General features: G+C 44.6%; 1 protein-coding gene across 1 annotated transcript; it reads left to right on the top strand.

The window, feature by feature from the left end:
• Positions 1 to 436: 436 nt before the first annotated feature.
• LOC124011188 (probable carboxypeptidase X1) lies at positions 437 to 14,647 on the top strand. Its single transcript, XM_046324296.1, has 13 exons — positions 437 to 926; positions 3,923 to 4,032; positions 4,188 to 4,327; positions 4,457 to 4,541; positions 5,317 to 5,470; positions 5,593 to 5,684; positions 8,619 to 8,742; positions 11,713 to 11,909; positions 12,064 to 12,252; positions 12,704 to 12,998; positions 13,145 to 13,284; positions 13,368 to 13,470; positions 13,651 to 14,647. Exons 1-13 carry the CDS (start codon positions 536 to 538, stop codon positions 13,953 to 13,955), a joined length of 2,325 nt encoding a protein of 774 aa, XP_046180252.1. The 5' UTR covers positions 437 to 535; the 3' UTR covers positions 13,956 to 14,647.
• Positions 14,648 to 15,090: the final 443 nt, after the last annotated feature.

Consider the following 15,090-nt stretch of genomic DNA (forward strand, 5'->3'; position numbering starts at 1 on the left):
TGTAATACTCAACTTTGACCACTAGATGGAAGCACATCGACATCAATATTTCGGACTTTAGCGGTACTCTGTTCTGTTTAGTAATCACAAGCACATCACAAAGCTGAAGCAGCTTCTGTTTTTTTTCATCAAATTAAACGCTCATTAGCCTCCTTATCGTAACATTATGATATTGCAAATAATTAGAATCGTTTTAATAATATGAAAATAATTGTAGAGCTATGGTTCAGAAAGTAGACTGTTAGACAGACCAATTATTCAGTAGGACTGACATAGACATAGTTTACAGTTCCCTCCTTTAATAATAACTACAGCCTTGTGATGATATCTTTTACATGTGTACCTTTTTAAACTGTCAAATGAGAGCTCTTATTGTGAAGCTTTTATAAATGTTCTAGACACAGAACATTTATGGGCAGACGCCCCGTTACTTCTGCATGCGCAACGGATTGTGCACGGGACCCGTATTATGTAAGTCTATGGGTGGACCTTCTTGCGGAATGGGGGACGTTTAAATGGTCAATATTCATCCGGAATGTCTGAAGGGACAGTTATGGCACAATCCCTGTACTTTACCTTTGTTTTGTCGTGTTTGATATGTGGATCGTGTGGTCTCGTTTCATCTGGCAATGGCACAACTACAGTGAGGTCTGTGGATTATAATGCAACTACAACTGTTACTCCGACTGAGAGACGAGATTCTACAACTAAACCAAGTACTACCCAGAGCAATAAAAGCCCCAACGCACCAGCGGTAAGGTTGACATCCACAACGACTTCAAAGGTACTGACTACTACTAGACCACCGAAAACGACCACCACCGCTAACTATAGTTTCAACACAGAAGACCTCAATGAGGGTATCGACAAGAAAGTGGAAAAAATAATATGGAACAAAGAACCTGAAGATGAACCACTCGAATTTGGTGAGCAGCATTGAAATGTATTTGCGGATGTAAAATGCAGGTCAACTGCTAAATTAAATATTGAAACAATATTATGCATTATGTGATGTGTTAGTATAGACGTAGGCTTGACATTGTTGTAGATATTACAGACATTTTTAATAAATGATCTCATGTGTCTTTCAAGTGTAATTTTTTGGGCAGATATCTGACATCTCACTTCTGCATCAAGTAAATGTGTGAAATGTCTGAAAAAAGACACAGCCAGGGCCAGATTACATAACGGGCTCACAGGGCACGAGCCCCAAGGCCCCAACCTTCAGGGGGGTTGGGGTCATAAGCAATGCCAAAGTGTGTAGAATTTCAGGAAGTTTGCTTTAAAAGTGCAACATTTTCTCTCATCCTCATAGCAAAATATGAATAGTATGAGATGAGCTTTAAAAACAACACATTTCTCTCTGTCCAATGTCAAAATGTGGGAAATTAGCCACCCCCACCCCTCAAAAAATAAAAGCTTTTCCCCAGGGCCCCAAATGCGGTATTTCGGCCTTGGACACAGCCTATTGGTTAAAAAGCATCCACATATTTATCTTTAATTTCTTACCTTGAAATCATTTAGACCATGTCCATCAACAAACAACTCTGAAAACACACAATTGCAAATGAATGGATAAATAACAACTGTGGAGTGCAAGGCAGGGAAAACACGAGTAACAGGGGGCTGTTATATCTATGCTGCAGTTCTGTGGTCTTGGAAACCAAGTCCAGGGGGTTGGTTCTACAAGTGTTTAGCTTGGGGGTTATCAGGTTGTGATGGGAACCAGCTGTCTTGTAGACACAGACCATCAGAAAACCCCCCGAGTTAAACTGGCTGAGTCAGCAATCTACATTCAGTACCAAGACACCATATCATAGCATAGCCTGAGAATGTGTTGTGTAGTCCTTATGACGCACATCATACTTTCACATTTGACAATGTGCGTCTTTGCTGATGAGACGGTTTGCCTTTTGTAGCCAAGTGGTCCACCAGGAGTGTAAAGGCAGTAAAGAAGCCTAAAAAGATATGGAAGAAAGTCAAGAAACCCAAAGTCCTACCTAAGAAGCGCAAGCCCAAGGTTGTAAAAAAAAAGCAAACCCAAAATCATTGGGCGCCCTTCGCTGCCAGGTGAAGCCAGTGGGACGTATGTATGGGGAACTTCCCTGAGTGACATGTGCAGTATGAGAATGGGTAGATGCCTAATAGACAACATACTGTATACTGTGCAGTGCTCTTTTTCCTTACCGTGTACAACGCATGGTACATTTTCATTTCAACTTTGAAATGCATAAATGACGGACAACTGACATTGGCAGCGCTGCTTGATGACAGAGTAGCTACGGTACTGGCAGTAGTAGAGCAAAACAAAACATTCCCTTGCTTAAATAGTTGTTGTGCTTTTGTTCTCCAGCACTGACACTAGTCTTCTGTAGTATTTCCTGCTCATCCTCGCTCTCTAGCTCTCTCTCTCTTTCTCGTGCTCTCCCTCTCTCTCATTACTGCTCAGGGCTGCATGGAAGCCCCTCCCTGTGTGTGGGGGGGGGGGGGGGGGGGCTGGTGCCCCTGATCTGGTCGGAAATGTGGCGGAAAGAGAACTGGAATTACAGGGGCCAGATGGAGAGATATACCTTGAATCAGGAGCCGAGCCGAATAGGGAGTTTGTGTGTAATGAGGCAGAGGGACCGTAAGGCCCCAAAGCAGGGGGACCGTGAGGCCCCAAAGCAGGGGGGAAGTTTTGAGTTTCCCCAGTTTTTCCTCAGGAAAAGGGAGTCTAATGTTTTAAATATTCATGTTGTAGGTTGGCTGATCTGCCAAGCTGTTTTTCATCATGACTAATGTACTGGTAAAATGATGATGAGTAACCCCAAAGGCCACTGGATAGTTTGCTGTAGTATCTAAACTGCATTCTGATAATTGTCTCTCTTCAAATGGTGCCACTGAAGAAACTATACAAATTGTTGAGGTTGGGCATGATTTAATGCATAAAGATTATACAATGTTTCCTATGCTCTAAATTAGGATGTAAAATGAATAGGATAGCTCTAAGAAATCATTGACTCCTTGTGTTTGCCAATTCTCCTAACACAAATAGTATAGGAGTAAAAACACAATTTTCATAAAAACGACTAAACCGTTGTTGACATGAGGTTAATGTCTTTGGCATCACTTCACTAGTTCAGTAGATCAGTTGGCTACTTTACTTGGCAGACTACTGTCAACAAAGTTTGAGTAGTTTTAAACAATTAGCTCTTGGAGCAGAGCAATGCTCTCTGTCACAATGACCCCCGTGGAGAGATCCTGCAGGCCTCTAAGGCAAAAGGGTATTAGGGTTTTAAGAGAGACCACTCACAGCCCTAACACAGGAACTAGTGTTTAGAGGACCAGTCGACCAGGCTTAGCTCCTCAGACAATGAGCGCCTGTCTGCTCCTCGCATGGAAACACAGGAAGTCTCTCTTTCCTGCACGCTTCTGCATCTCTTCATCGCTTTCCCTCTCACTCTCTTTCATGCTCAAATACCTTAGAGAATTGTGCATGTATGCACCCACTGGACACTCACTGGTTGAATCAACTGGTTGAATCAACGTTGTTTCCACCAACTTGGAATAGATGTTGAATTGACATCTGTGCCCAGTGGACAGTCTCTCAATCTCCCTTCTACTACAGCTCCTGTCAAGGCATTAAATTCAACTTGTAATTCCCATGGACATGTCATGTTCATGGACAGCTTTCTTACACGTTAGATCCATTTCTTCTCTGCAAGTCAATATTTGACGTGTGTGTGTGTGTGTGTGTGTGTGTGTGTGTGTGTGTGTGTGTGTGTGTGTGTGTGTGTGTGTGTGTGTGTGTGTGTGTGTGTGTGTGTGTGTGTGTGTGTGTGTGTGTGTGTGTGTGTGTGTGTGTGTGTGTGTGTGTGTGTGTGTGTGTGTGTGAGTGACCTTGTTCTCCTCGGTGACCTTGTTCTCCTTACGTGACTGTCAGAGTGCCCTCCGCTGGGGCTGGAGTCTCTGAGGGTGAAGGACACACAGCTGCGGGCCTCGTCCTACAAGCGCCGGGGACTTGGACCTCACCGTGGTCGACTCAACATCCAGGTGAGACCAAGAACTAGTCTACGGGTCTCTCACCACTGTTAGCAAACACAACAAATGTTACTGCCATTCTTACCATTTTCTATCCATACACCTCTACAGCTTGTGTTTAGATTTGTAAAATGCACTTTGTAAATAAAATCTATCTGTCTGGGTAGTCGGGTATCGAGGACGGGGACATCTATGACGGGGCGTGGTGCGCCCAGTATGAGGATAAGAAACAGTGGCTGGAGGTGGATGCCCGGCGACCCACGCGTTTCACCGGGGTCATCCTGCAGGGACGCAGCTCAATCTGGAGGTCAGTGGAGGTCACGGCACATGTTCACCAAGCCCCCATTGTGCAGTGGTGTAGTCATAGCAATGAATTGTATGTATTGTAAATGTCGTATGGACATTGCTAAATAGTTGTGCCTGTCTTTCCTAACAGTTGGGACTTCATACTCACCTACAAGGTCCAGTTCAGTAATGACACCCTGGTCTGGCAGCCAGCTATGAATGGGACTAAAGAGGCTGTGAGTTGATTCAGTACAGTACATTAAAATATGATATGTAGTAACCCTAATCTATTGCCTTCTTCCCATTACTTTCACTGCAAAATTCAGATATTCCACCCATTTTTATATCTTGAATAGCTTACTATTTTATTCCTCATTACCCAATTGTCAAGTTGCTGTATCACATCCGGCCATGATTGGGAGTGCCATTGGGCGGCGTACAATTGGCCCGGCGTTGTCCGGATTTGGCCGGGGTAGGCCGTCATTGTAAATAAGAATTTGTTCTTAACTGACTTGCCTAGTTAAATAAAAGGTTCAATTAAAAAATACATTTAAAAAAATAATAATAATAATAATAATAAATGTAATAAATCATTATGTGGTCCAGTGAGGTATTCATATCTACTGTGCTCTGACATTGACCAATGACATTCCACTGCCTGTTGGCAAGCTGGCCATGGTGCTGACAGTTTACCCTGGCCAAAGCTGACTCCACTGTGCCAACCTTGCCAACTGTGCCAACCTTGCCAACCCACAAGCCTTACTCTCTATGGGCACACTGTGGCAGATTGCACCATCTAGTTACCAGTCTGTGTCACTGGTTTGGCAAAGGGGTAGAGTGAAAATGTGACTGGCAGAGAGACGGAAACTGCAAAATTGGAAGTTATTGTATAATCTATTAAAGATGCAGTCTGCAATTCGAGAAACAATAAATAAATACTTCATTGAATATGAAGTCATCTCTTCATAGAGCATGACCTATGTCCACTATTGGCTTTTTCCTGTACTGTAGGTATTTGAGGGGAACCAGGATACTGAAACTCCAGTGTTGGCCCTATTTAACGAGTCGGCAACAGTGGCGCGCTACATCCGTATCAATCCACAGAGCTGGTACGAGAACGGAACTATCTGTCTGAGATCTGAGGTTCTGGGCTGTACCCTACCAGGTTCGTCCACCACCATCATCCCAAAATCCTCCCAACACTAGATTAAGACACAGGAACCATAACCTCAACGACATTCAAATGTCATTGCATTTCCATTATGTTGCGTCTTTCCCCTCCTGTAGATCCTAACAACATCTACGCTTGGCAGCAGACAGAGCAAGGCACCAAAGACAAGCTGGACTTCAGACACCACAACTACAAGGAGATGAGGAAAGTAAGTGCTGAAGTGGAGACCTTCAGCACTCACCCATAGGCTACTGGTGTAGTTTTAGGGTTCTTTAGAATTATGGTAGAGCAGATTTGATAATGAACTGACCACCTTCACAGCCATACATCAACGCAACTACAGTACATCCTGTTCTCTTCCAACAACTCTTCCAACAACAACTTCCAACAACTCTTCCACCAATAAGAATATAGCAGCAACTCTCAACTGGTGGTGTGGGAGGGGGAGTTATAACTCACATTTGGGTCGCGAGAGGTTTCGAATGGGTTGCTTGTGTCTGAGAGAATTATCATTATAATTCCAAACAACTGATTCACCATATTTTAGAACTACACAACAGTGACTTAGAAAATAATACAATTTCTCATTTTAAAAAATCCTACGCTGGCTCAGATTTTGTGATGTTGTGCATTATGAACACAGCAGCAGGGACATGGCATGCAACAGTTAGCAAAGAAACTTCCTCCCTTCACTTCAATCTACTCTCTGGCGCTTGGCTGAGTCTGTCCTGGAAGCAGAGGGTTTCTGGTTGGAGCTCCCTCCCCCAGTCTCACCGAAAGACAAATATTATTAGTGTTTTTTTCTTCTCCTCACTACACTGCCACTACCGCTCAGTAAAGAGCTTGAGGTGAGTCTGACCGGTAGGATGTAACATTAGGCTCGTGTCCACACATACACACACACCGCACTACACACACCGCACTACACACACCGCACTACACATACCGCACTACACACACCGCACTACACACACCGCACTACACATACCGCACTACACACACCGCACTACACACACCGCACTACACACACCGCACTACACACACCGCACTACACATACCGCACTACACACACCGCACTACACATACCGCACTACACATACCGCACTACACATACCGCACTACACATACCGCACTACACATACCGCACTACACACACCGCACTACACACACCGCACTACACACACCGCACTACACACACCGCACTACACACACCGCACTACACATACCGCACTACACATACCGCACTACACACACCGCACTACACATACCGCACTACACATACCGCACTACACATACCGCACTACACATACCGCACTACACATACCGCACTACACACACCGCACTACACACACCGCACTACACACACCGCACTACACACACCGCACTACACATACCGCACTACACATACCGCACTACACATACCGCACTACACATACCGCACTACACATACCGCACTACACACACCGCACTACACATACCGCACTACACATACCGCATTACACATACCGCACTACACACACCGCACTACACACACCGCACTACACATACCGCACTACACATACCGCACTACACATACCGCACTACACACACCGCACTACACACACCGCATTACACATACCGCACTACATACACCGCACTACACACACCGCACTACACACACCGCACTACACATACCGCACTACACATACCGCACTACACACACCGCACTACACATACCGCACTACACATACCGCACTACACATACCGCACTACACACACCGCACTACACACACCGCACTACACACACCGCACTACACACACCGCACTACACACACCGCACTACACACACCGCACTACACATACCGCACTACACATACCGCACTACACATACCGCACTACACATACCGCACTACACATACCGCACTACACACACCGCACTACACATACCGCACTACACATACCGCATTACACATACCGCACTACACACACCGCACTACACACACCGCACTACACATACCGCACTACACATACCGCACTACACATACCGCACTACACACACCGCACTACACATACCGCATTACACATACCGCACTACACACACCGCACTACACATACCGCACTACACACACCGCACTACACACACCGCACTACACACACCGCACTACACACACCGCACTACACACACCGCACTACACACATACCGCACTACACATACCGCACTACACATACCGCACTACACATACCGCACTACACATACCGCACTACACACACCGCACTACACATACCGCACTACACATACCGCATTACACATACCGCACTACACACACCGCACTACACACACCGCACTACACATACCGCACTACACATACCGCACTACACATACCGCACTACACACACCGCACTACACATACCGCATTACACATACCGCACTACATACACCGCACTACACATACCGCATTACACATACCGCACTACATACACCGCACTACACATACCGCACTACACACACCGCACTACACATACCGCATTACACATACCGCACTACATACACCGCACTACACATACCGCACTACACACACCGCACTACACATACACCGCACTACACATACCGCACTACATACACCGCACTACACACACCGCACTACACATACCGCACTACACATACCGCACTACACACACCGCACTACACACACCGCACTACACATACCGCACTACACATACCGCACTACATACACCGCACTACATACACCGCACTACATACACCGCACTACACACACCGCACTACACATACCGCACTCCACACACCGCACTACACACACCGCACTACACACACTGCACTACACATACCGCACTACACATACCGCACTACACATACCGCACTACACACACCGCACTACACATACCGCACTCCCCCCATGTGCTCAGCAAACTAAACCAATACTTTGTATCCAGTTGTACGGTAGACAAACTGTACTTTACATCCCGATGCATCCTTCTCAGTCACACTTAACCGTCATAAGACAGTGTAACTCAATCCATTCCTGGTGGACCCCCCAGATGCAAAAATATATATTTCCCCAAAAAATGTGCATACACTGGGGGTCCCTCAGGAATGGAAGTCTTATACCCAACCAGACAACACCATAACTCTGTCCCTCCACAGCTCATGAAATCAGTGACCGAGGCCTGCCCTGACATCACACATATCTACAGCATCGGGAAGAGTCACATGGGTCTCAAGATGTACGTCATGGAGATCTCCGACCACCCTGGAAAGCATGAGCTGGGTGAGTAGATATAGGCCTATTACACCTTATGAAGTTTTAGCATGAGGCAATGCTACATAGCTTACAGCCTGGCCTCATAGACTAGACGTAACACATGAAATGTAAATCAGGGACACTCAAATTAAAATGATATGTTTAGTATGGTTACATAAGACAGAAGGTTACTTAAAAAATAATAAAGTTGGGTGGGTGAGTGGGTGTATAACTCGAATGTCTAGCAAGCCAATGGTTGCGTGTTCAAATTTCATCACAGATAACTTTTGCATTATAGCATCTTTGCAACTACATATGTATGTTAGCTAACCCTTCCCCTAACCCTAAAACTTAACCCATGGCATTAGCGTTAGCCAACTAGCCCCCTAGCAAACCTTAGCGACAACAAATTGTAATTCGTAACCTGTCATACGTTTTGTTAATACATAAAATATTGTACGAATTGCAATTCACAACATACACTACATGACCAAAAGTATGTGGACACCTGCTCGTCGAACATCTCATTCCAAAAATCATGGCCATTAATATGGAGTTGGTCCCACCCTTTGCTGCTATAACAGCCTCCACTCTTCTGGGAAGGCATTCCACTAGATGTTGGAACATTGCTGCAGAGACTTGCTTCCTTTCAGCCACAAGAGCATTAGCGAGGTTGGATGCTGATGTTGGGCGATTAGGCCTGGCTATCAATCAGCGTTCCAATTCATCCCAAAGGTGTTCGATGGGTTGAGGTCGGGGCTTTGTGCAGGCCAGTCAAGTTCTTCCACACGGATCTCGACAAACCATTTCTGTATGGGCCTCGCTTTGTGCACAGGGGCATTATCATGCTGAAACAGGAAAGGGCCTTGCTCAAACTGTTGCCTAGCCCAAACCATGAAAAACAGCACCAGACCCTTATTCCTCCTCCACCAAACTTTAGTTGGCACTATGCATTGGGGTAGGTAGCGCTCTGCCAAACCCAGATTCGTCTGCCAGATGGTGAAGCGTGATTCATCACTCTAGGGAACGTGTTTCCACTGCTCAAGAGTCCAATGGCGGCGAGCTTTACACCACTTTATGAAGATTGCATGGATGTGTGCTCGATTTTATACTCCTGTCAGCAACGGGTGTGGATGAAATAGCGGAATACACTAATGTGAAGGTGTGTCCACATACTTTTGTATATATAGTGTATCATACGAATTGTAATCCGTAACATATCATAGGAAAAGGATGACAGACATCCACAAATTAACACACATATCATACTAATTGGAGTGTCCTGGACTTACGTTTACTATGTAAAGTCCAGGTTGGAACTTATCTGCAATGCCACTGCTATAGTACTTTGTACAGTATGCTCTCAGAGACTGGAGTCGATCCTTGGTTCACTCTGACATGTCTAAAGTGTTTGCTTTGGACTCATTGACCACGCTCGGCGCCCATTGAGCCGGTCTACCAGCTCTGCCAACCACTAATACCCCTTGCCGCCAGAACTCATAATGGCAGAGGGAGCCAGGAATGCCATAGACAGAGAACTGGTTTGCCTGTGCACTGGAATATAAGGAGAAGCCGTTTTCAAAGGGGGTGACTAGTCTTAAAATGACCATTTAGAATACTGGCTTGTTTTTTTTTTAAGAGAATAAAAGCGTTGAATGTTTTTTGTCTGTCTAACTTGACCTAATTCTGTTGTTAACCTCCGATTCCATTGGCAGAGGATAAGCCAGACTAGTTTACATTTTCCACTGGCAAAGGGGGGTGATGCACAGATACTGTAAAAACTGACCGTACAATTCATTTCATGGCTGTGAAAAAAAATACAGGCAAGATCAACAGAAAGGAGAGGACAGAAATGTAAATAGTTTATGGGAGGGTGTCTGAGGTTCTTCTTCTCCAAAGAATGTACTGTCTGCGATTTACATGCTTTGACACAGTCAGGACCTGTGCCATTCAGACTCTCTGGACAGGTGTTTTCTATCAACAATGCATTCATTCTGTGGTTAAGACTTGGGGCCTTATTTCAACCGGAACAGTAACCATGATTCCATATCCATTCCCACTGTGTTATGAGAACACAGTTTTAAACCAACGTGGAATAGACTTTGAATTGACGTCTGTGCCCAGTGGAAGCATCTTTTTTAGTCGTACAGTATCTCAGAGATCCAGTTAGTAGCGTTGACTTCATTGGTCATCTAGGGACAGAATTCTAATCGTTGTCATGAGATTTGAGATTTGTATTTTATTATTTATATCTAACTATGATTTGAATGGGTGGTTTGTGTGGTATGAGTTAGAAAGGGGAGGTTAAAAAAACGTCCCGGGAACATTGCACTCGGAACCTACAGAAGCCCCTTGAGCATTAGGAGCAAACGTGGCTTGTGCTCCTCCAAAGCCGAGAGTAATCTCCCAAGCAAATCATCATTTTTCAAAAATATGATTAAGTCTGCACCAGGTCGTTAAGTTAGATTCAGTCCAATCACACCAGTGTTTTGTTATGTTTGCCAGGTAAAAGCCACCGTTTTAAATGCTTGTTGATTGAATTTACACCCAGCCATATCTCTTCGGGCCCGCCCTGGAAACATTGTTACTTGACTCATGGGGAAGTGGCTCAAGGGAAGTGGTCAAAAACCACAAAGCTATCTAGGGAGGATGTGCTGGATATCAGAACTGTCTGCCAGTGGATTATATAAGGGTAAACTAGAGCATCATGGAATAATAGCTTCTAACCTAATGGTCACAACCAATGATGTACTGTATATTAACCCTGGATTGCTATGTTTTGGCCATTGAGAGACTTTGAAGCCACTGTTCGGCCATATTGGCACTACCCCGTAGGAGATCTATTACAACATTGGGGGAGTGCCAAGATGGAGGCTAGGTGGCTTCAACACAGCGCCACCTATCAGTCATCTAGTGCATATATAAATCATTGGTCATAACAACTTTTGTGGCCACTGCTATGCTGTGTTGACATATGTGCTTTGTCTCCCTCTGCAGGCGAGCCAGAGTTCCGCTATGTGGCTGGCATGCATGGGAATGAAGCCCTGGGCCGGGAGCTGCTGCTCAACCTGATGCAGTATATCTGTCAGGAGTACAAACTGGGAAACCAGCGCATCGTCCGGCTGGTCAAGGAGACACGCATCCACTTGCTGCCATCCATGAACCCCGATGGTTATGAAATGGCTTTCAAGAAGGTCTCAGAAAACATGTTATAACATGTTTTGTTGTAATATAATATATTATACTGTTATTACTGAGAGTATATTTTAATGCTCAACATTACTGGTCAAATATACTTTAACCATTCAAAGAGGCCCATGTTGACCTCTGACCCTTCTCTCATCCCAGGGTTCCGAGTTGGCGGGGTGGGCGCTCGGTCGCTATAGCTACCAGGGCATCGACATGAACCACAACTTTGCTGACCTGAACAAAGTCATGTGGGATGCTATTGAATTTGACTTCCAAAATAACGATAAGTCCAAACTCATCAACCACTACATCCCCATACCAGAGTACTATACCTCAGAGGACGCCTTTGTAAGTTGACATTTAGAATTCACATGCATTCTTCAAATCACCAAATAGTATCCACTCTATGATATTGTGTTAGAGAATTGGGGAAAATCAAGAATGTAAACATTTTCTTAAATCTATCTGCAAAAAGATGATTCTGCGATAATTGGCTTTAAAGTTCGGAACCCTCATTGATTTGAATGGTATTCTTTTGAACTAAACATGAATTGCCATATTTAGAGTACTATATAGGTAAAGAACATTGAACAGAACAAGGCTATGTCAATAATTCAATTTTGACAAAAATGTACATACTTGTATAACCTTATAGAAACAAGCTCTTGATTTGTCATGTAGCAATATCCTTGAGAATATGTCAAAACTATCCCACATAGAATATAAACCATTTCAATTGTTGTACTTCACTATAATGTTTGAATGCATTATTCCTGTGGCATTGACCTATATCCAATAGGTGGCCTTAGAGACGCGTGCTGTCATTAACTGGATGCAGAACATCCCGTTCGTATTAAGTGCCAACCTCCACGGGGGTGAACTGGTTGTCACCTACCCCTTCGACAGGACTGAAGACTGGGCACCTCACGATGACACCCCTACACCGGACAATAGTTTCTTCCGCTGGCTGGCCACGGTCTATGCCAGCACCAACCAGGTCATGTCAAATCCAGACCGCCGGCCTTGTCACAATGAAAACTTCCAACGCTACAACAACATCATCAACGGAGCCAACTGGCACACGGTCCAAGGAAGTGAGAATTCCCCCCGCTTTTATGGTCATCCATTTTGTGATCTTGTTCAGCTCATCATTGTCTTTGAAAAGCAGGGTATTGTACTGTCATTTCAAGTACCATTTTAAGATTTACATTCTTGATTATTTCCCTGAAATCTATTCCAGGCATGAATGATTTCAGCTATCTACACACCAACTGCTTCGATGTGACAGTGGAGTTGTCCTGTGATAAGTTCCCCCATGCCAGTGAGCTGCCCATCGAGTGGGAGAACAACAAAGAGTCTTTACTGATCTACATGGAGCAGGTCCGTCCATCAATAATGTCTAATACAGTTTAAACACAGCATGATGGTGTTGTTGATCTCTAGATTTTTGCTTTGTATTGAAGGTCCACAGAGGACTCAAGGGTGTGATCAGAGACAAAGACACAGAGGCTGGCATTGCAGATGCCATAATCAAAGTGGATGACATCGACCACCATATTAGATCAGGTGGGCTGTCTTCCTCCTCACATGCAAAAAAAAAAATCACATCAGTAAATGATTCAAGAAGAAAACCTCAAAATGATGTCGTAAAATTGCACCTAGAGGGCACTGCAGGAATATGTTATGAAAGGTGTAGGCCAGAGAAGCCTACCACTAACCAGTAGCCATTTTGTGCCTCTACTGCAGTTGCTGACGGGGACTACTGGCGCCTGCTAAACCCGGGCGAGTACGAGGTCACGGTGAGTGCCGAGGGCTACAACCCATCCACACGTATGTGCCGTGTGATGTACGAGCATTACCCCACCATATGTGACTTCCGCCTCACCAAGACCCCCAAACAGAGGCTGAAGGAGATCCTGGCCAAGGGGGGCAAGCTCCCCAAAGACCTGCAGCTGAGGCTACGACAGCTGCGTCTGAGAAAACTGAGGGCCAGCACCAAGGCCATCAACAGTAGGCGTGCGGCTGCTAGCAGGAAGGCACGGGGGTCATGATGTCTTTGGTGAACCAATCACAACACACTTTGTCTGGAGGGTTGTTGTATTTAATTGGCTCGTGAGGGAAGTTTGTGGTTTAACTCAGCTTTGAAGTCTGTACACCATGTGGGCAGTTCTGTAAGGCTAGCCTACTGAGATACAAAAAAATGTCAATGTAAAATGCATTGTACTTCCAGTATGGTTTAGTGATATATATTTGAAGAAAGGGCCAGATTGTATTTAGATATTTGAATCAAATTAGAGCAAATAATTGCAAGGTGATTTTGAATTAAAATACCCTTTCAAACGTGTATAACAGGAAAAAATATGATTTTCTCTTGAAGAACCTAGTTTAGTTACAACAACAAACCAAGTGGAATGATGCTGTTCAAATCCGCCGTTGGGTAGATATACCACTATTCAAGTCAAATTCATGCCACAAAGTACAGACCAAACTCAAACTGAGACTAAAATGACTCATGCATCATGTCATAGAGACGAGAGCTCTGCTGTTACAGTCTGGAACTGATGAGAGTTCTACATGAGATATTTTAAATCTATTCAAATGAAATGATATGATTTCTAATGTTTGTCTTTCTTTGGTTCATTTTTGTACTACCAAAATGAAATGCTGGCATTTGGATGTCCTTGCAAGCCAAGAGACAATGTTATGAATGGATCCCAAATAAAGCTTTACTTATAAACACCAATAGTTCAAAGTCAAACCCATGTCTTGTTTTCTGTGGAGTTGCATATCCTGTTGCCGTGGTCGTCCTCCATGGCGTTTGCGGCTAACAAAGCGACACCACAGGGTAGTGATCAGGGATAGGACGACACAGGCCAGTGCCACGGAAACGCCCACCCACATCACCACCGACAGCTGCCCGCTTCTCTGCCAATGAGGAATCATGTGCAGCAGTGGGGAAAATGCATTCAACATGTTCAAAGAATATTGGAAAAATGTACTTTTCTAAATTCTTAGTGTAATACTTGAAAAGCAAACCTTTACCTGTCCAGGCTGTGTTTCGTGTTGGTCACAATTCATTGTTTAAGTAAAACTAAAAACATGAGCCACGTTTATTTCAATATCCTTCTACAGTACACCGTGTCCAGAACCCTGCATGAGAAAAAGACCCACTGGGCACACACTTGT

The sequence above is a fragment of the Oncorhynchus gorbuscha genome, linkage group LG23 (genome assembly GCF_021184085.1).
Source record: "Oncorhynchus gorbuscha isolate QuinsamMale2020 ecotype Even-year linkage group LG23, OgorEven_v1.0, whole genome shotgun sequence".
Taxonomy (NCBI): Eukaryota; Metazoa; Chordata; class Actinopteri; order Salmoniformes; family Salmonidae; genus Oncorhynchus; species Oncorhynchus gorbuscha.